The sequence below is a fragment of the Castor canadensis genome, chromosome 5, assembly GCF_047511655.1.
Source record: "Castor canadensis chromosome 5, mCasCan1.hap1v2, whole genome shotgun sequence".
In the NCBI taxonomy this organism is placed as follows: domain Eukaryota; kingdom Metazoa; phylum Chordata; class Mammalia; order Rodentia; family Castoridae; genus Castor; species Castor canadensis.
The window spans coordinates 157,499,653-157,522,620 of NC_133390.1; the positions used below are offsets into that span (position 1 = coordinate 157,499,653).

General features: G+C 41.1%; 1 protein-coding gene across 1 annotated transcript in view; it reads right to left on the reverse strand.

The window, feature by feature from the left end:
• Positions 1-20,782, reverse strand: part of Cdk5rap1 (CDK5RAP1 mitochondrial tRNA methylthiotransferase) — a 31,820-nt gene extending 11,038 nt beyond the window's left edge. Inside the window, exons 1-13 of the mRNA XM_074074562.1 lie at positions 20,578-20,782; positions 20,102-20,164; positions 18,485-18,804; positions 15,236-15,339; positions 14,427-14,461; positions 12,992-13,092; positions 9,240-9,450; positions 7,350-7,470; positions 5,304-5,534; positions 4,911-5,008; positions 4,219-4,274; positions 2,221-2,351; positions 991-1,140 (exon numbers count right to left, since the gene is read on the reverse strand). Of these exons, the coding sequence (XP_073930663.1) occupies positions 991-1,140; positions 2,221-2,351; positions 4,219-4,274; positions 4,911-5,008; positions 5,304-5,534; positions 7,350-7,470; positions 9,240-9,450; positions 12,992-13,092; positions 14,427-14,461; positions 15,236-15,339; positions 18,485-18,804; positions 20,102-20,148 (1,605 nt within the window). The 5' untranslated portion in view covers positions 20,149-20,164; positions 20,578-20,782. The remainder of the gene's footprint in view (positions 1-990; positions 1,141-2,220; positions 2,352-4,218; positions 4,275-4,910; positions 5,009-5,303; positions 5,535-7,349; positions 7,471-9,239; positions 9,451-12,991; positions 13,093-14,426; positions 14,462-15,235; positions 15,340-18,484; positions 18,805-20,101; positions 20,165-20,577) is intronic.
• Positions 20,783-22,968: the final 2,186 nt, after the last annotated feature.

Here is a 22,968-nt window from a genome sequence, read left to right on the forward strand (position 1 = left end):
AAAATAAATCCAAAGAAATCAACACCAAGTCAAACTTCTGAGCACTAAACACTTACGAAAAAGTCTTGAAAGCAGTAAGAAAGAAATGACATCTTCCCTAAAAGGAAAAAAAATCACAATGAAAAGTTTCATGATTTCTCATCAGAAACCATGGGGACCAGAAAGAAGTGGCACAACATTTTTTAAGAGCTGAAAGAAAAGCATTATCAATCCAGAATATAATATCCAGCAAAAATATTCGTCATGAATGAAGAGGAAATGACGATATTCCAAAATGAAAGAAAACCAAGAGAATCTGTCACCAGAGTGGCTAAAAGAAGTTCTCTAACAGAAAAGAAAAAGTAAAAGAAGGAACCCTGGAACATCAGGAAGGAAGAAAAACATGGTGGCATGACTATACACACAGGAAAATCTCAAAGAAACTACAAAAACAACAAACCAAAAAAAAAAACCTACAACAACTGAGTTCAACAAGGTCACAGGATAAAAGATAAACACAAAAAATTTAATTACAGGGCTGGAGGTGTAGCTCAAGTGGAAGAGAGCCAACCTAGCAAGTGCAAGGCCCTTAGTTCAAAGCCCAAAACTGGAAAAAAAAAATTCAATTGCAGCCAGGCGTCTGTGGTGTGTGGCAGCCCACCCTATAAAGCCCAGCATTCAGGAGGCTGAGGCAGGACGATCAACAGTTTGAGGCCAGTCTGAACTACATAGGCACACCCCCTACACACACACACCCAAAAAAAGCAGTGTAAAAAAACTTCAACTGCTTTTCTATATAGTAGCAATGATCATGGATCCCAAAACTGAAAATACCATTTACAATAGCTCCAAAAATGTTTTTAAATGAAATACTGAGATATAAATATTACAAAACATGTATAACATTGAAAACTACAAAAACACTGATTTACAAAAAACAAACATAATTTAAATAATTGAGAGACATACTGTATTGTAAACAAAAAATAAAATAGATACATATGGCCTCACCCCCTCGACCAGTACCAGCTGGGTACAACCCACAGAGGTCTTATTGGCTTCAGAAGCTTCTTCTCGGAAGACAGTGATAAGTTCCTCCAAACGCCTTAATTTTACTTCTTCTGGGACATCGTCCTTCAGCCTGTGATATGCCCGTGTCTTCTATTAATTAAAAAAAAAATGGAGGAGGTTACTAAGGACCTGGAAAATCCACTCTCAGGGATTATAGAGAAAATATGTTCATTCTACCTGCAACTTACAAATATATGTACAAAAACCCAAGCCTGAATTTGATCTATTTCTGGGATTCTGGGAGTACTGCATAAGAAAAAAGTAACTCTGAACTGTAATCACATTTTTACAAGGTTAAAACTCTAAATTTAGAACATGATAATCACAAACTCAAAATTACTCTTCATATTTACCCTGTGGTTACAATTGGACATATACTAAGTGATTCATACACCAGGTTATTCATCAGCAGTTTATAAAGACACAAGGTGCAAAGCAGTCTAATGCTTACCAATAGGCACCTAGTAAATTATAGTACTATGCACTTGTTAATAAGAATGATAGCGGGGGGGGGATAAAGGAGAATGATGGAGGGGGTGAATTCAATTATGATCTATTTGATATATTGTAAGAACTTTTGTGTAAATGCCACAATGTACCCCCAACATAACAATAAAAATTTAAAAAGAGAAAATGATAGCTCTAAGCCAAGCATGGTAGTACATGAATATAATCCCAGCACTCAGGATGCTGAGGCAGGAAGATACTGGAGTTAGAGGCCAACCTCGGCTACATAGTGAGACACTGCCTCAAAAAAAGAAAAGAAGAAAGCCAGGCATTCAGTGGCTCACGAATATAATCCTAGCTACTTGGGAGGCTGAGATTGGGAAGACTGTGGTTCAAGGCCAGTCCAGGCAAACAGTTTGAGAGATCCCCCCATCTACAAAATAACCAGAGCAAAATATGACTGGAGGTGTGGCTCAAGAGGTAAAATGCCTGCTTTGCAAGTGTGAAGCCCTGAACTTAAACCCCAGTCCCACTGAAAAATAAAAAAAGGTACATTTTGTCATATAGTAGACAAGAGTTAAGTAGAAAAAAGAAAAAGAAGTGGATAGTAAGAGCCTGTGGTTTTACAAGGACTGTTTGCAGCCACTTTCTTTTCTGCCCAGCTATCCAAATAGCCCCACGCTGGTCAGGATTGCTGGCAGCCCTCCCCCATACCAGTCTCACCTGTCTCATACTATAGGCAAAGAGGAAGCCCATGTTGTACTGAACTTCCCGAAGCAAAGACACTGTTTGAAGATGATCTTCCTCTGTCTCCCCACAAAAGCCAGCAATGAAGTCACTGCTGAGGCTCACACCTGTCATACACAACAAAGGACAAAGGACAACAGGGTGTTGCTGCTTACCTTCAAGAGGAACATTTGGTATTATGGAGTAGAGGGAGGCAAAGCCATTGCAAGGCCTTCCCCAGGGCTACTCAGTCTCATCCAGGAGAACAGTCATTACAGAGCAAGGGCGGAGGGGCTACCTGCCCACCACTTTCTAGCCACAGCTATTTCTTAGCCCACATTTCCAGAGCACTGAAAAAGATATTTTCACTTCAAAGGCGAGATTTAGAGGCACATTAGGAATCTACATTTTCAAATTGGATGTGCATTTTTTTTTTTTTGCAGTGCTACAGATCAAATTTAGGGCCTTGCACATGCATGCTAGACAAGCTCTCTACCACTGACCTACATCCCCAGCCCATATCTCTATATTTTAATTAATACATAATAATTACACATTCTCATGGAGTAAAACATTGAATTTAGGTTGACACAGGCTCGTTTAACATAGTGGCAGCAACTGCCAGATACTGAATTCTTATGAAGTGCCATACTCCAGCATCTATTTAGCCCAATTTACTCAACTATCCCAATGATCAAATGAGACCAATACTATTAACTACATTTTATGAATGAGGAAACTTCAGTCAAAAGAAGGAAGTATGCTTTCTGTTATCACACAGCCCGTAACATGGCCCTTAACCCAAAGCTGGTAAACCTAGTCTGCACTATCCTACACCATCAGAATAAAAATATTGTGCATAATACAAGCTGCAATAGTTTAGAAATTTGGGGGGAAATTTAGATAGATCAACAAAATCTAAATTAAAACACTAGAATAATTTTACTACACGGAAGGGGAAAGAGAAAGGGAATAAGGGTTAAGATAATAGAAAAGAAATTAACTCTAAATTTTACACTAATAAGTTGCTATAAAACTAATTAGTCAGGCATGGTGGCACACACCTGCAATCTCAGCACACAGAAAGTGGAAGCAGCAGAATTGCAAGTTCAAGGCCAATCTGAGCTAAATAACTCATTACTTAATGAATAATGGGTCATTGATGAAATAAAAGAGGAAATTAAAAAGTTCCTGGAAGTCAATGAAAATGAAAACACAACCTACCGAAACCTATGGGACACAGCTAAGGCAGTCCTGAGAGGAAAGTTTATAGCCATGAGTGCATATATTAAAAAGACTGAAAGATCCCAAATCAATGACCTAATGATACATCTCAAACTCCTAGAAAAACAAGAACAAGCAAATCCCAAAACAAACCCCAGTACCACTAAAAAAAAAAAAAAAAAAAATTTATTTTTAAAGTATCAATTGCCCAAATCAGAATTAACTTAGACCATAACTTTGCCAGCTTATAAGGAAAAGGCTAAAGTCTTTCCCACAGGTTCAGAAACACAAAGACTACAGAAAAAATTTCTTTAGTCTTGATACTACAAGCTGATCTGCATCTCTGAGTATTTCTAGCACCACCAGAAATTCAGAAAGATGATGGGCATGGTGGTGCCTAATTGTACTCCCAGCTACTCCAGAAGATGAGTAGGAGGATCTCAAGTTCAAGACCAGACTAGACAATTTAGTGAGGCTCTGTCTCAAATTAAAAAACAAAAAAAAAGTAAGAGGCGAGGAATATAGTTCGTTGGTAGAGCACTTGCCTAACAGGTATGAAACCCTGAGTTCAATCCCTAGTACCACCAAAATTTTTTTTAAAAATCAGAAAGATGTAAAAGAAAGTGTAGAAGGAGGGGAGGCAGGGGAACTAACTAAAGAGGAGCAAAAGAAGTATGAAATAGTGTTACAAGGAACTGCCAAAGTGGATAGTGGCTGCCCACACGTGACCAAGACAACTGTGAGCTGCGCTCAGCATTTCTTAAAACATACCTGGAATAGATTCTCTGATATGGTGAACCAACTCCACATAAGCTTCTCTTGAATATCTGCAAGACAGAACAAAAAGATGGGGAAGGGGGATCAGGGAGAATGATGCTGAGGGTGAACCTAACCAGAGCACACTGTAAAAGTATATATGGAAATGTCATAATGAAACCCTCTACACAACTAATATATGCAATAAAAATGTTTAAAAAAGAAAAGCAAAAATCTTCTTTAAATAAATATCATAATAAGATAACACAAAGAATTCCCACATGTGGTCACGTTTCATCCATACAATGCAGTACAGGAGAAAGGTTAAAGTATCCAGAGAGGCCTTTTGATCAAACTCTCTTATTCTAGAGCCTATGAATTTTTATTTTAAATAGTCTCTTAGCCAGGTGCTCTACCACTTGAGCCATTCCACCAGTCCTTAAATAGTCTCTTTATTTAATAAGTCAAGACAAATTAAACATTTAAGAGAATGTCTAAAACTCTACCACTTGCCTTGGGCTGCATTTGCCCCCTTCCTCAGTCTTACCTCTGCAATACTTACTATTCGCAAAGTTAAGTGAAGGGCCTACAACAAACATTTACTGAGTAGCTTCTGATGCCATGTACATGCTAGGTTCTTAGCAATATGGACACTGTTTGGTTATTAAGGAAAGGTGTGGGATGTTCCCTCCCTAAGTGAGTCTCACCCCCTCCGCATGGCGTCCAGCACACGGCTGCTTCCACTCTGGGCTGGCAGATGGATCTGCTTACAGATGTTGTCTCTCTCATGAATCAGCTGCAGAACCTGATTAATTAGAACATATTAGAGGTCATCCAAGTCTCATCACAGAATCTTTCAGAAAGAATACCACTCGCATTGCTTCTTCTCCAATTTTAATCTTCAAGAAATTAAAAGGTTGATCAGCAGAGTGCCAGTGGCTCACGCCTGTAAACCTTGTTCCAAAGGGACATCAGTTCCAGAGGATGGCACAGCAATACTCCACAGGATCCCCAGTCTCTGCTGCATCCTACTGGGTCCAGCCTGTTGGATGCTCAGGCATTGGTATTAGTTTGTCACACAGTTAACTGATAGCACTCACCTCATCAGGAAAATCCTTGGGGTGGGGAGAGGTAAAACGGATCCTCATTTCAGGATCAATTCTGGAAACTAGATCCAGAAGGTGAGAGAAACGAAGTCCTCCTTGTTTGGTTTTATAGTTCGTCGTAAAACCACGGCTCAGGTTGGTGGACACTGCATTGTTGAACTGGACCTCTGAATTGTCCCGAAAACTATTCACATTCTGACCTAAAAGTGTCACTTCTTTCAGTCCCTAAAAAAAGGGAAAATATGGGGGCTGCAGGTATGGCTCAAGCAGTACAGGGCTGCTCTGCAAGTGCAGAGCCCTGAATTCAAACCCCAGTCCCACCAAAAGAAAAAAAACAGCAAATTACTGGAAGCAAGTTTAAAACTTGTTGAGCAGTTTCATGCCAAATCACTAATTTACTAAAATTAAAAATTAGCTGAACCTACCACAGCCACTTGTAAATGTGTTCTGTCCTTAACCCAATAATTTGAGGCTTGGGCATCTTATCTACAGAACTGAATTTCAAAATGAAACCTTAAGTCAAAATTAATCCTTGAAACATTACTGAGAATAGTTAAAAAACTAGAAACAAACTCAATGTACAATATAATGATTAATTTCTGCAGGGCTAAAAGACAAAAGGACATCTGTCAAAGAAAAGTACAATATTCTGTATTCTATTTAGACTGTAGTGTAAAAACTTTTACATTTAGCCTCTAGTCCAAAAATGTAAATGAAAGAAAAAATCTTAAAGAAGTTACTCTACAAGCAAAATAGGTAAGTGACTAGTAATTACTTTAAAACACAAGCCTATAATCCCAACTACTCAGGAAGCAGAAAACAGGAGGATCTCAGTTCAAAGTTAGCCTAAGCAAATAGTTCTCAAGACCCAGCACAAAAAAGGGCTGGTGGAGTGGCTCAAGAGGTACAGTGCCTGCCTAGTAAGCATGAGGCCCTAAATTCAAACCCCAGTACCATCAAAAAAAAAAAAAAAACCCCACAACACACACACACAAGCAAAATCTGAACTTTCCTTGAATTTACTGCAATTCACTTTAATGTGAAGTTCTTCCCTTTGCGTATACAAACCACCTACACAGGTTAGGAAGTTTCTGTCATCATCTCAATCTGTTTAAACAGAATTATGCCTATCCTGAAGGAGTGAATTTTGTATGGTGGGAGAATTGGGGGGAAGAAAGAAACAACTTTAAGCCAAAAAGCACTTAAATGTTTGGGTGAGGACAAGACCAAATCAGGGCAGGATTATGTGGGGAGAGAGGACAGAGGGAAGAGAAGAGAGCACTGCCAGCATTTGAGCACAAGACAAAGCGGGCTTAGAACTGGTGAAACCAAGCCTCTGACTGCCATGGCTCCTAAGCCAAACAAGGAAGGAAATAGGGAAACTCACTGGAAGAGAAGGACCACATACTCACCTACGTCCTCTTCTGCAGGGCTAGAAAATTCAGGCCTGGGGAGTGGGAGAGACCTACCCAAAGGCCGGGACCAGCTTCTCATAGGAGGTAGAGGAACATGCCTCTCCCCTCTGGCCTATGACCTCACTCACTCCTCTCCTCTGTTCTCAGTCCCTCAACTCATGAGCTGGCTCAGTGTTAAACAAGAGATATGAGAGGTTCCCCTAGACTAGGCAGACAGACTAACACATCATTCCCCCCAAACCAACTATGCGCCAAGTAGTTTAAAAACATTTTCTCAATCATTCCAATAGCCCTGCAAAGAAGGTATTATATCTTCTTTTCTTGTATGGAGAAAGTTTCAAAGATGGTTAAATGACTTTTGCTTTCACACCAAGGAAGAATTCATACTCAGTTGCCTAAACTCATGTTCTCACCACTGCACTATGCCACCTCCTCAGCAAACATCACAGAGGAGCTGCCTGTAATTTATGGGCAGCAAAAAAAGATATACATCTGGGTACTGCTTCTGGCCAGACAGGTCCCTAAACTTGTGCAACCTAGAGATAGCACAGGCTGCAAAACCAGGAAGGCTGTCCTCATCCTCCCAAAACATACTCACAGGGAGACAACCTGGAGAACTTCTTACCTGCTCCGAGAGCTTCCTCACTTCCTCTAGAATGGAGGCAATGGGTCGACTCCTCTCCCGGCCACGTGTGAAAGGGACAATGCAGTAGCTGCACATGTTGTCACAGCCCCGCATGATTGACCTGGGGAAAAAAGTACCAGAACTTAGACACCAGGGCATCTTGGCATGACACCAAGGAGCAGGTCAAGTTCCCTTGGGATTATTCTTTGGTTCTGAATCCTCTTGTTTCCCTGTTCACATTGAACCAATCTGAGATTTACAAAACACTAAGGCAGGCATTTTTTATCTAGAAAAACTATCATCTAATCATAGAAAATAAATCAAACTGTAACTGGAGGACACAGTGATTAGCCTGAGGAAGTACAATAGTGGACTTTCCACTGTTTTTATAGGTGCATTACTTGAACTTTTTTTTTTTTTGGTGGTACTGACACTTGAACTCAGGGCCTCATGTTTGCTAGGCAGATGTTCTACCACTTGCACCACTCCGCCAGCCCTACTTTAACTTTTTATATTCAGACCACAAAAAAAAAAAAAAAAGTTAGAAACAGAGAGAGAGAGAAAGATGAAAGATAGACATGTGTAGGGGGAAGAGACCTGGATTTAAAATACAAGGTCAGTACTTCTCAAGAATTCCTAATCCAACCCATAGGTATCTAAGTTTGATCACCCTTTTTCACTTGCATTCTGTATATAAAAGCCTCAATTTATCTTAAAGAACTAGTTTCAGATATGTATCAAAATGTTCACTGAAAAATTACTTAATACATGTTAGTTATGAGACTTGAGGTATGGCTCAAGTGGTACAGCACCTGCCTCACAAGAGCAAAGCCCTGAGTTCAAACCTTAATACTAAAAAAAAAAAAAAAAAAAAGTTAGCTAATATTTTTACTAAACATTCCAATAACAGAATGAGAATAATGAACAGAGGTTGGCAAATTTTTCCATTAAAACACAGACAGGAAATATTTGAGGCTTTGCAGATCATAGTCTGTATTACAAGTATTCAATTCTGCTGATGTAATAGCAAAAGCAGCCACAGGCAATATGAATAGATATGAGTGTGTTCAATAAAACTTTATTTACAAAAAATAAATGTAAGTCACGTATCAATCTCTGTTATAGAAAGTTTAATGTCATAAGAAATACTCATCACATTAAATAAGAAAAAGTTACAAAACTAAGTACAGCAAAAGCCAATTTTTATAAATAAACACAGATACAAAGCATGCATACATAAACACAAAGGAAAAGGACAGGAATGGTAACAGTAGTTGTCATTAGACAGTGGGAAGTACAGTTAATTCTTACCCTCTTCATTATCATGGTCTATATTTTCCATGTTTTCTTCAATAAATATAAATGATTTTACAGCCAGATTATTACATTTCTTTTAACTTAAAATATCAGGAGGAAAACAAGGTTTGTTTTGTTTTGAAACAAGCTCTTGCTATGTAGCCCAGGTTGACCTAAAACTCTCAATCCTCCTGCCTCAGCCTCCAGAGTGCTGGAATTAAAGACATATGCCACCATGCCCACCTGAAAAAGTTTCTAAATCAGGAAAACCTGAGATATTTTAAGTAAAAAGAGTCTAAAACAGTATGCTCTTATTTATGTAAAAAAAAGGAGGACAGGAAAAGATTCCGCATGGGTATATGCCTATGTGTGTGAGGAATATTCTTAAAGGATCACACAAGAAAAGACTAGCATGCTGCCTTTGAGAAGTGGCTTAGGAGACTAGGGACAACAGGAGTGAGGGAGTCTTGCCTTATCATTCATTTTTGTATTTGTATTTTGTTCCATACCATGTTACCGCATTTCTTTTTTCTTTTTTTTTAATGTAATAAAGTTAACATGCTAGTTTAAATGTGAGAAGAAACAATGACTCACACGAAGGCAGAAGTAGCACTGGGGCTGGTCTGGACTGGCATGACATCAGCATAGGTCTCGTCCAGGGAGAGCAGTACATTGGCAGCTTGCTGGCCTGACTCTGCGACAGCCAGCAGACGGGGAAGGTCCCGATAGGCGTCTGGGCCAGCCAGGAGATCCACCACCTTCTCCCTGTTGAGAATCTCCTCCTTCAATCGCTCAGCCATGCAGCCTGGGAGGGAAAAGAAACAAATGCCTGTCCCCAGATTCATCTGGTTTTGTGGCTTCTCTTGGTATATATTATCTCTAGCTTCAATTAGAGTCAAGGGCACAGAAAACGTCTCTAAGAATTTGGTAACATTCTTCAAATTTAACCCATAGCACTAGAATTCACGCAACTCCCTATACAAGAAAACCACAGGAAAGGGTTCAAAGCAACAAAATTAAGTATCTATGAAAAAATAAACTATCACCCTAGACTTTTTCTCTTTTTCTTCTTTTTACAGTGCTGAGGATCAAACCTAAGACCACCTCCCACATTAGGCAAGCATTCTACCACCAAGATACAACTCCAGCTCCTCAAAGGCCCTTTGAAGACATGAGCACCTCTTCTCTCAAATGAATTTTTTGGGATTTTTCTGTTTTTTGGGCAGTACTAGGCTTTGAACTCAGGGTCTCATGCATGCTAGGCAGACACTCTACTACTTGAGCCACATCCCCAGCCCCCTCAAATGAAAATTACTCATCACTAAAATAAAAAGTATTTTGTTAGGAACTTGTAAATATAAAACTACACCTACAACCTTTTCTCCCTTTCTTTCAGCCCATAATACTTGCTAAAACCTACAGAAAATGAGCTAAACATTTATGCTAATATATTCTTTATTCTTTCTTTTTTGTTACTAATGTTTGAACTCAGGGCTTCATACTTGCTAGGAAAGTGTTCTATCACTTGAGTCACTCCACCAGCAGTCTTTTTTTTTTTTTTTGGTGGGACTGAGGTTTGAACTTGGCTTCACATTTGCAAAGCAGGCTCTCTACCACTTGAGTCATACCTCTAGTCCACTTGGCTCTGATTATTTTGGACATGGGGTGCCATGAACTATTTGCCTGGGCAAGCCTCAAATAGTGATCCTCTCCAATCTCAGCTTCCCAAGAAATTAGCTAGGATTATAGGTGTGAACCTACTTTTTATAAACATCCTTTAAAAATACTTGTTTAAGAATTATTCTTGCTGAGCACGGTGGCATACTTAGGAGGCTAAGGCAGGAGGATTGTGAGTTCAAGGCCAGCCAGAGCTACAAAGTGAGACCCTGTCTCCAAAAAACAGAATAATTCTTGGCTGTGTACCCATGTTCACAGCAAGCAGCATTATTCACAACGGCCAAAAAGTAAAAGCAATCCAAGAGTCCATCTATGAACAGACATTCTACATGATGAACACACACAACGGAGTATTATTCAGCCTTTAAAAGGAAGAAAATTAGGGCTGAAGGTGTAGCTTAGTGGTAGAGCACTTGCCTCGCATGTGTGAGACTCTGGGTTTGAGTCCAAGCGCCATAAGAAAAAGAAGTAACTTCTGACACATAGTATAACATGTAGCACGTAAATCCTGAGGACAGGGTGCAAAGTGACATAAGCTAGTCACAGAAGGACAAATATTACATAACTCCACTTATAAGAGGGATAAGTATGCAGATTCATAAGCAGGGAGTAGAATAATGAACACCAGGAGCAGGGGAGGGAGGAATAGGAAGGTATTGTTATGGAGATGGATGGTGGGAACAGTTGCACAAATGAGAATACTTAATGCCATAGAACAGACACTTAAAAAATATCAAAATGATTATTTTATGTGTGTTTTACCACTATCATTTTTGCTTAAATTTATTCTTGGGATTTCTGAAATTCCCAGATTTATACCCAGAGACTTCTTTAATGAAGGAAGTGAAATGGAACAAAACATTTCAGCTAACTCTTCCATCCTCAGCATCTCTCACTACATTAATCAGTACAAGCAGACATGCTCCTACTGTGTGCTCACTCATCAAGAGGGATTAACTATTTCACATGGACACAGTCTGCTCTCCATAAAGTTTAACACTAAATTCTGTGCCAAACAGAGCACTTTTTTTTTCTTCATATGTGCATACAAGGCTTGGGTCATTTCTCCCCCCTGCCCCCACCCCCTCCCTTACCACCCACTCCGCCCCCTCCCTCTCCCCCCCCAATACCCAGCAGAAACTATTTTGCCCTTATTTCTAATTTTGTTGTAGAGAGAATATAAGCAATAATAGGAAGGAACAAGGGTTTTTGCTGGTTGAGATAAGGATAGCTATACAGGGAGTTGACTCACATTAATTTCCTGTGCGTGTGTGTTACCTTCTAGGTTAATTCTTTTTGATCTCACCTTTTCTCTAGTTCCTGGTCCCCTTTTCCTATTGGCCTCAGTTGCTTTTAAGGTATTTGCTTTAGTTTCTCTGCGTTAAGGGCAACAAATGCTAACTAATTTTTTAGGTGTCTTACCAGAGCACTTATTTTTATTTATTTTTAAATTTTTATTTTATTCATATGTGCATACAATGTTTAGGTCATTTCTCCCCCCTTCCCCCACACCCTCCCTTACCTTCCCGCCCCCTCCCTCTCCCCCTCACCCCCTCGATACCCGGCAGAAACTATTCTTTCTTATCTCTAATTTTGTTGAAGAGAGAATATAAGCAGTAATAGGAAGGACCAAGGGTTTTTGCTAGTTGAAATAGGATAGCTATACAGGGAGTTGACTCACATTGATTTCCTGTACATGTGTGTTACCTTCTAAGTTAATTCTTCTCAAACTAACCTTTTCAGAGCACTTATTTTTATTTATTTTTGGAGGTACTGGACCTCACACTTGCTAGGCAGACACTGCACCACTTGAGCCTCTCAGCCAGCCTACCAGAGCACTTATTTCTTAAATATACTTCCCAGCCACCTAGATCAGAACTGTCCAACAGAACTTTCTAATAAGATGAAGGAATGTGCTGGACAGAAATGACTGGATGTGCTGTCCCAACTGTTGTGGCCCCTAGTCATATGTGACTACTGAGCAGTTGAAATGTGCCTAATGTAAAACAGACTTGTTTTTTAATTTTTTTGTGTGGTACTAAAAAAAGTACCACAAAAAAGTATGAACTCAGGGCCTACACCTTGAGCCACTCTACCAGCCTTTTTTTGTGATGGGTTTTTTTAAGACAGCACCTTGAGAACTATTTTCCTGGGCTGGCTTTGAACCATGATCCTCCTGATCTCTGCCTCCTGTAGCTAGGATTACAGGCGAGAGTCACCAGCACCCAGTTCAAAACAGACTTTTTAATTTTATTTTTTATTTTGATTGTGGCTAATGGCTACTGTATTAGTTCATGCAGACCTCAGCTGTCCACTTGGGCATGCTTCAAGAGCTTAGATCATGAGTTTACTACACTGTAAACTCATGCTGCCCCTTCACACTCCAAAGTCTATGCTACCCATCACTCTGTGCAATCAGGAGATGCATCAGACTCCAGAGAGAATATACCACTTTGTGAGCATCTTTTACTTCTAACTACTACAACAAGCCCTTTCAGGAGCTTGATGTCATTTTATCTTGAAGCCTCTAATATAAGTACAAGAGCAGCATGAGGTGCATAAAATTTCTTCTTACTCTGGGATCCTAGCCGGTAAAGGCAGCTCTAACATATAAAGTCCCAGTGGAAGCCAAGTCTCAAAACAGACAAAATCTGCAAATTACCGGATACCTAGAATCCCAATCCTCAGAGGCACCCGGGAGCGGGGCCGCTTTGCCTTCAGAACTTTAAGCTGACGTAAACGGTTCCAGATTGTCTGCTCAGCCTTCTCTCTGAAAAGATCAAAAGAGACAAAAGTGATCCAAAAATAAACTACAGAACAATCAAGAGAGTAGGACAATGGAAAAAAAGTAAAAAACACCTGCACCCTTGAATGACATCTACTTTTAGACTCAGGGAAGGTATAGGGGCCAACTGAAGAAGCACCACTTGTTCAAATGGTACCCTTCCTGCACATCTCCAAATCCTGAGGAGTTTTGAGCTTTAACCCAAACTCAAAACCAATCTACTTGGCAGAACCTTCTTCAACTCTCCTCTGTGAGAGTTCTTCCTTCCTTAATTGCTATCTTTTATCTAGACTTTTCTTATATTTAGCAACTTGTCTTTATTGTTTGATTCTTTTTTTGAAAGGGGGTTTGAACTCAGGGCTTCACACTTGCTAGGTGGGCACTCTACCACTTAAGCCATGCCTCCAATCCTGATTTTTTACCTAAGATTTTCTGTCAGATGGCAGAGCCGTTTGTACATTTACTCCCCATGTTAGACCAAGCTGAATGGAGGAAAGGTTCATTTCGGAATCTCCCAAAATACCCAGCTCAGTGTCATGCGGCAAAGGCCTCAGAACAAAAATGTGAGGTTAGTGCATGAGCTGGTGGTAGAGCCAGCTGTGGAAGCATTAGCACTAGCATGCCTTGTACACAGAAACAAAGTAAGAAAGTGGGTATGCTCACTTCTCATGAACTTCCTGTGGCCAAGTGTTTTCTGGCCATCTCTGACAGATGCCACCCATGTCTGTTCAGAACTCACTCGCCCAGTCACTGACTGCACCCACCCCAAGCAGTTATATCATAAACATATGCCATTAGTAGCAAGAAAAACCTCAGAAAAAGTTGGATGACTCAGTGCACTTTTAATACATAGACCCTATAAAATGGGTTTGAGAACCATTACAGCAGTTAAATTCATTCCCACATATATAGTGCTACACACAGTCATGCTCAGCAGATGTCAGTCAGTTATAGCAAGACTATTTCTTTTTTTAAGCATCATTAGGATTTGAACTCAGGACCTCATGCTTGCTAGGCAGGCACGTATGGAGCGGACCATTCTGCCAGCCCTTTTTGTGGTGGGTAGTTTCAAGATACGGTCTCAAGAACTATTTGCCTGGGCTGGCCTCAAACCTCAATCCTTCTGATCTCTGCCTCTTAAGTAGCTAGGATTATAGGCATGAGCCACCGACACCTGCTCAAAACTATTTCTACTTCGGGAAAACTGCAAGTCCTATGACATAGGGCCACAGGCTTGTATCAACAGGTAAGGCATCAGGGCACTGTGGTCTTGACTACATAAGATATATTCAGTCTCTAAGGAAAGAACAAATTTGTACCTGATAGAACATGTGACAAGAAGGATCACATCAGCCTGAATGGAGAGCAAGGAAAAAAAGGAAAATTATTACCTTTGAAATTAGCTTTGTAGAATCACTACCTTGCAGCCCCCACCTTTTCTTAATTATTGTGGTAAAATACATGTAACATAAAATTTGTCATTTTAACCATTTTTAAGTATATAGTTCTGTGACACTAAGAACATTCACATTGTGTAATCATAACCACTGTCTCCCTCCAGAACTATCTCATATTCCCCAATTAAAACTGAACCCGTTTCAATAAAATTAGAGATAAGGGCAGAATAGTTTCTGCCTGGTAGCGAGAGGTAAGGGGGTGTAAGGGAGGGGGTGGGGGGAAGGGGGGAGAAATGACCCAAACATTGTATGCACATATGAATAAAATAAAAATTTAAAAAAAAAAAAAAACTGAACCCATTATACATTAACTCTCCACTCCCCAGCTCTCCTTCCTACAACCTTTTTTATTATTGTTGCTGTTGAAATAGGGACTTGCTATATAGCCCAGGCTGGCATCAAAATCTCAATCCTCCTGCCTCAATCTCTTGAATGCTGGAATTACAGCTGCATCACCAAGCCCAGTCCACAGCCAATTTTCAATTTAGCTCCTTGCCTGAAGGTAAGCATCACTACAAAAGTTTCAAAAATAGCTGGAACAAATATATACCTCAATCGTTTGATACACTTCACTCAAGGGAACTTTTTTGGCTGGCTGTGCCTTATTCCTGAAACTGCATCTAAGAACCTGTAGAAAAGCAGTCTCGCCCAGGCCCAGAAAACACATATACCTCTTGTAGGCTGCTGGTCCTCAGGTAGCCACTCTTCTGTAAGATGGACCAGGCTATCTCTGTATCATTCACATTCATCTGGCAGCCATAGGTCTCAAGGTAGACTGAAACGAGAGGCAAATTCCAGGACAGGCAAACAAGGGGCCACATGTTTCAAAGGGTCTCCTTCCCAAAAGCACCAGAAACACCTGAAACAACTGATTATCCCTCAAGAGGCTGCCCATGAGCTCCTGTTCCTCCTGACCTAACTGGGGGTGACTGGAGATGCAGAAACGACAAACGATAGAAGACGACGCTGGGGTCAGGTGTGCTGGGCGCTCGGATAGAGATGCACAACAGCCTCGTTGCTTCTTTTCTCTTATTATTTAAGGCTTTACTTTTAAAGACTTTCTTTACAACCTTGCTTCTTTTCTATTCTTTAAAGTCTCTTTCCTTAGTCTCACTCTGTCCCGTGTTTTCTTTAATCTCTCTTAAAATCTTGGCCCTCAGACTTGCACTGTCCCATGTTTCCTCTAATCTCTAGCATAACTCAGCAGCAGCAGCAGCATTCTGCCACAGTCCCCTCACAAGCCGTCAACCAATCAATCCATCCCCCATCAAAAAAAACCCCCGCGTCCTCCTTCAGAGAGTCTTTTATATCCAGTGGTAAACAAGGAGGTGGAGCAACAGTTCTCAGGGAGGGGTGTGACATTTTAACAAGAGAAACCGTATTCCTACTTCTCTGAACATAAACAACTTAGGAAAAGCAGCTGTGCTGCATTTTGCCTTCACTCTCTTCTGCAGCTGCCAAACTCAGCCTGTAGATCATTGAGCACAACTGTGCTTAGGACAAGTTCTTGTAGGTGTCTCATAATCCACTCCCCCCAGTTACTACCAACTCCCTGTTGCCTCAACCTTAAAACACCATTAATTGCCAGATGTACCCCAACTTAATGGCAGCCTTTCAGAACAAAAGAACTACTCTATTATGTACAAATACATATAAAAGACAGGGGAGAGGAAAGGGAGGATGAGAGAGAAACATGGAGGGGGTGAATCTAATTAAGATACATTATTAGCACATATGTAAATATCAGAATATATCACCATGTGCAACTATTATACACTAATAAAAAATATAAGTAAAATAAAATACAGGGAAAAACATGCACCTGAGAAAAAAGAAAATATGAGGATAAAAACAACTAGAAAACGAAGAACTATTGACTAGTTATAGTGTTTATCCATCTAAGGAGAAGCAAATTTACACCCCCATGTTATCCTCCTCCTCAAAATGGAGAGGTTCTTGAGACTCTGGAAGCAGTAGTAGTGGCCAGAGCATACAAAAAAAAGAGTTGGAAGCTGATGGCTCACACCTGTAATCCTAGCTACTTGGGAGGCAGAGATCAAGAGGATCTCGGTTTGAAGCCAGCCCAGGCAAATAGTTCATGACACCCTATCTTAAAAAACTCACCACAAAAAACAATGGCTGGCGAAGGGCATGGTTCAAGGTGTAGGCCCTGAATTCAAACCCCAGTACCACAAAAAAAAAAAAAAAAAAAAAATCACAAAATTAAAAATAAAGTATCATCCTACATATCTTTAAACTTTTTTTTTCCAGTATTGGGTTTTGAACCCAGGGCTTCATGCTTGCTAGGCAGATGCTCTACCGCCTGAGCCATGCCTCCAGCCCTTCTTAAATGAAAGTAAGCATAGCTATGTTATAAAGTAAAATTCAAATTTTGCAGTTTTAAAAATATGAATTTTACACTCTGGCAGGTCCTTTTATGCTATATGCCTAATTCCATCCCTGTCCCTACCTGCAGCTCTAATCCCAGACTCACATAAATTCAAGTGGAGAGAAGAAAGAAAGAAATCTTCTTTTTAAAAATCTTCTTAGGTTCACTTTTCCTCTATAAAAAATTAAAATACTACCATGGTGTACGATGGTTAAAAAAAGAGAAGAAAAATGAAAATATAAATGCTTATGTCATAGAGGGACTGGGGGAGAAAAAAACAAATTATAAAGGACAACAAAATAACAGGCAAGATTTATATGATGTACACATTTCTTGATTTACCAACTCAACTCTGAGAAATTTTATTCTGGAAAAACAGTAACAGAAGCAATATATATGAAGATACTTATTACAGTAGTATTTATAATGTTAAAATGTTTTAAGTGACCTAACATACAACCATAAGAGAATAGTTGAAAAGCATCATGTTGATAGTACTATGTGATATTTTGTACCAATTCTCAAAAATTAAATAAATGTCAAGATTATAATGTTTAAAAAATGTTAAATAAAAGTAGCAAGTTACAAATAATATGCACCATATGATCACAACCGTATCTTTAAGAATTATGAAGGGAAGGGCTGGAGGCATGACTCAAGTGGCAGAGTGCCTTCCTAGCAAGTGCAAGGCTCTAAGTTCAAACCCCAGTATCACCACAAAAAAAAAAGAATTACGAAAGGAAGCGCTTGCCCGATATGCACAAGGCCCTGGGTCCTATCTGCAGCACCACAAATAAATCAACAAGTGTGCATGCATGAAGCCCTGGCTTCAACCCCCAGCACTGAAAAACAATTTGTGAAGGAGAATATTTTTTGGAAACAGTAAGAAGAGAAGCCCTTTAGTGTCTCTTTGAACCTTTTCAAGTTATTTTAACTGATTATGTAGTGGCTCTAAGAAAGCTTCTGCTCAAATATAAAGAACAAATTTCTGCAGTACCAATTGCTACTGAAAGCAGCTTTATAACCTAAGACCATCTAAAAATCAGAATAGGCACATGGCTCGTGCACACCTATAATCCCAACACTTGAGAGGTTGAGACAGGAGGATCAAGAGTTAGAGGCCAGCCTGGGCTACATAACAAGACCCCATCTCAAAAAAGGTGGGAGCAGAGTGCCTGTCTACCAAACACAAGGCCCTAAGTTCAAAACAAAAAATGAATGAATTAATTAAAAGATTACATGCCAATATTATGAGTTTCTCCTCACCCCCCACAGCTAGGGACTGAATTCAGGGCCTCACACATGCTAAGCAAGCACTTTACCACTGAGCTACATCCAGTGCCAGCCCTATGAGTTTCTTTCTATTAATGTTACTTGGTGGAGTTTGATGATTTTATAACTAAACAACCTTCCCACACTATTAGCCTTCCAAAGCCAGGTATGTAATAAGAAAACAGATAAAGAATCAGGCCACAGATGCTGAAAAGGAGAGAGGCAGAAAGCTAAAAGGGGAAAGAGAAGTGAAACCAACCTTTTCTCTGCCTTCCTAAAAGCTCGTCCACAGTGAGATAGGGAGGTGGGTCCTCCACTTCTGGACAAGATGGCTTCTTGTGAATAACTGAAGCACTTCTTAAAAAATGCTGAAAAGTCGGTCCAGTAGCCAGCCTGGAGCTGAAATCCTTCTGAACTCCATCCTTCTGCTTCTCTGCACCAGGACTTGCAGTGCTAGGGAGACTACTATGTGTCCTGCAGGTCCTGAGCAGCAGCCAGGACAAGGAGACCAATGGTCCCTGCTTGAGAGTCCTCTGTACTTGAAGGACACATTGAAAAGGATGCATGGCACTTCGAAGTCTGTAAAAGAATGAGAGCTATCACCAGCTATTTATTGAACACTGTGTCCAAGTACTGCTCTGAGCACTTCAAGTATATTAATTTATTTATTACTCACAAAAGCACATGAAGAAGATAGTCTTAATATTACCTCAAAGCTGGGCTTGGTGGCACACCAAGCCTCAGGAGGCTGAGGCAGGAAGATTGCAAGTTTGAAGCCAGCTGGGTTACAAAGTGAGACTCTACCTCAAAAAATACTACTATTACTAACAATAATAACATCTCAAGCATAGTATTATGCACCTGCTGCCCCAGCTACTCAGGAGGCTGAGTAGGGTCAAGAGGATCACTAGAACCCAGGAATTCCAGGCCAGCCTGGGTAACATTCTTATTATCATTATTATATCCCTATTTTATAGCTGAAAAAAAACCAAGGCAACTGCCCAAGAGCAAGGAAGAGCACCAGAAACAAGATAAAAATTCAGAAAATCTGTTTTCAAAACAAAGGAATGACAGAGATGAAATGGGAAGCCCTGGCAAAATAACAAAATAGCGTCTTGAGTCAGAAATAGTTCCAAGGAATTTAAGTCTATTAACTGATTAAATCTTCACAGCAATCCTCTGTGATCCAGGCAACAGGCATTATTACTACCCACATTCAGAGATGAAGTAGACACAGGCTAAAGGACTGTATGCAGAAGACCCAGAACTAAATGAAAGTCAGGATGACTGCAAAACCTGCGCCCACAGTCACCTTGCTACATCCACTGCCTTTTTTTTTTTTTTTTTTTGGTGGGACTTGGGTTTGAACTCAGGGATTCACACTTGCAAAGCAGGTGCTTTACCACTTGAGCCACTCCACCTCTTTTTATGTTGGGCATTTTCAGAATAGGGTCTCTCAAACTATTTGCCCTGGCTGGCCTCAAACTGCGATCCTCCTGATCTCTGCCTCCCAAGTAGCTAGGATTACAGGTGTGAGCCACCAGCACCTGGCTATGCTCTGCCTCTTGCTAACTTGTCTGAAAACATCTTCCTTTCCTTTCAGTCCCTTCAAAAAGAAAGTAGCTGATGTGGGACACTGGATGCCTGCCTGATCAGTGACTTCTTCCATTATTAAGGTAACAAGAGTAATGTTGATATGAACCGCGCATCACAGCCACACCTCTTTTCGTGAGGGAATTAAGAGCATCATGGTTTATGGACCTTAAAATCAGAATGTGACCCCACTGCTGCCTAGCCAGGTAACCCTGGGTGTCTTATCTTAAAACCCTGGGAGCCTCTATTTCTGCACGTGTGAAATGGGGCTAGCGGCACCTACCTCTGTAAATCTGGTGTGAGCGATGATACAAGTAAAATGCTTTGCATGACACAATGCAGGAGCCTGGGGAGGGGGGGGGGTCTCAAATTAATTTCGGCAGTCGACAATGATGATGGGACAACCTACAGCATCCCACGCGCTTTACTGGGTTGTTACAACAGGCGTTAGGCGTGGTGAAAAGCGCTTTCCAAGGAGTGCCGCACCTAATCCTCACAACAACCATGAGGCAGGTTCTACTTCCCCCTACCTCAGGTGAACAAAAAAGGGCTCAGAGGAAGGGGGTGACTTGTTCAAGGTCACAGAGGAGCAGGCAGCAGGGCTGGGGTAGGAACCCCGACAGTCTGATTCCAGGCCCCACGCCGCAACCACAGTGACATCTTCCCATTGAGCCCGTTCAGGACGCCGCGAGCCCTCCTGCCCAGCACCAGCCACCCGCAGGAACCCAGGACGGCCGGATCACCAGCGCCGCGACTCACCTCCCAGACCACGGCGTCCAGGGGGCAACACCGGAAGTTCAGCCAGCCGGCCTGGGCCTCCTCTCAGCTGTCCGCCGCTGCATGCGCACGCCTGCAACTTCCGTTCCGCCACGACTTCCGTCAGAAACGGCCCAACGGAAGTACTTCCTCTAAACGATCCGGGTGACCCCAGGCTGCTTACTGGCTTAGAAATATCCACTGAACAATGCAGTACCCACTAGCCAGTAAGGGGCAATTGAGCTCTTGAAAGGCGGTGAGAGGCCGGACGTGGTAATGCACGTTGTAATCCTGCCCCTCTGGAGGCTGCCGGAGGAGGAGCACGTGTTCTAGCCCTGGCTGTCCTCGAACTCAGTGCTCCTCCTGCGTCAGCCTCCCAAATACTAGGATTACAGATAGGGACCACCACGCCCAGCTTCTGGGCAACATTTTGAAGCTTTCTTTCAAAGCAAAAAGGTGGTGATGAGTACAAATTAATTGTGCCCCAAGTTGGTCTAGGGGTATAGCTGAGTAGTAGAGCTCTTCTTGCCTACCTATAGTGAGGCCCTGGGTTTGGTCCCCAACACCACACACACACACACACACAAGTGCCCTAAATGTAACGTATACACAGGCTGTCCAAGGGGGAAAAAAAAGTGTAAAGTAGCTCTCAATAATTTTTATATTGATTATGTTTTGAAATAATAGTTGAGACATAGTGGAATGTACTAAATAGATATATTATTTGAATTCCATCTGTTTCCTTTTACTTTTTAATGTAACTACTAGGACATCTTAAATCACATCCCTGGCTCATATCCTATTTCTATGGGAGGGCCCTGTTGTGTAGGCTGATTGTTACCAAGTCCTTACTGCTCACTGCTCAACCAAAAACCTAGGAGACTGAAGTTGGTGGAAGGAGATAGGTTTATTCAAAGCCCATCCTGAAAAAGACAGAGGAGACTCTCCATCTCATATCTCCGTATCTTAGATGGGTTTAGGGTGCAAAGAGCTTTTATGGGGGACAAAGGGGGAATCCACAAAAACAGTGGGTCAGAAGTCCATGCACTGGGCAGGGTCTTGTCAGTTAAAGATGTGTCTTCTTTCCTATCCTCTAGGGGGAACCTCACAATGGACTTTTATCTCCTGCAGCTAATTAACTAGAACCTGAGCAAGGGCTTCTCTTCAGCAAAAAAAAAAAAAAATACTAGGAAGGGGCAGAAGACAAAAAGAAGAAAGAGGGAGCAAGGGAGCCCCAGTTACATAATGACTTTCCAGTGCATTTCTGCACATACACTGTCCTAGAGTTCTAGACCAATAGCCCAGCTGCCTGTTTGGCACCTCCCATTAATGTGTGACAACCATCTCTAACGTCTTCATTTCCAAACCTGTTCCTTCCAGCCTGACCCATCCCAGCAAATCAACCAACCTTGCAGAAGAAACTGAAGTGTCATTTTGTCTCCTCTCCTTCAATTTCCACATTCAATTTGTCAGCAGTCCTGTGAGCTCTAACTCCAATATATCTCACACTTGTCCACTTCCCATGCTCTGCTGCCACAGTTCTAAGCCCAAAAGACACCATCTCATCAGAAACCATCACAGTCCCCTGCTAACCAATCTCTTGCTTCTGCCCTTGCCCTTGTCTCCCAGTACTATTTCCTACATAGAGCCTAAAGGGGTTTGTTTGTCTGTTTTAATTAAATCAAGTCATGTCACTCCCCTGATGAAAACTTTCATTTGCATCCTTGCAATAAAATCCAAACTTCCCTTTTTTGACAATGCTAGGGCTTGAACTCCAGGCTTCCCACTTGACAGGCAAGTGCTCTACCTTTTGAGCCTCCAGCCTGAAATCCAGACTTTCTTCTGCTTCCTGGAGCCTGCAACATCTGACCCCTACTTACTCTCACATCTCCAACTCATTTCCTTTTTACTATTTACTTTTCTTTACTATATGTTGACTATACGTAAACTACATAAATTTACTTTGCTCCTTCAATAATCCACACACATGTTAAAGCCTTTGTACTTACTAACATTCCGGAATGCTCTTCCCTCAAGCTGTTCCATGACTACCCCCTTTACATCATTTAGGTCTCAACTTAGATATCTTTTCCTTTTTTTTTTTTTTGCAGTACTGGGGTTTGAACTCAGGGCTTTACACTTGCTAGGCTACTACTTGAGCCACTGTACCAGCCCCTTTTGTGTTGAGTATTTTCAAGATAGGGTCGCTCCAACTATTTGCCCTGGCTGGCCTCGAACTTTGATCTTCCTGCTCTCTGCCTCCCAAGTAGCTATGATTACAGACGTGAGTCTCCAGCACCTGGCTGAAATATCAACTTTTCAAAAAGGCTCTTACACCCTATGTAACTACTTCCATCATTGATGACATCATTTTCTTCACAATCTTTATCACTA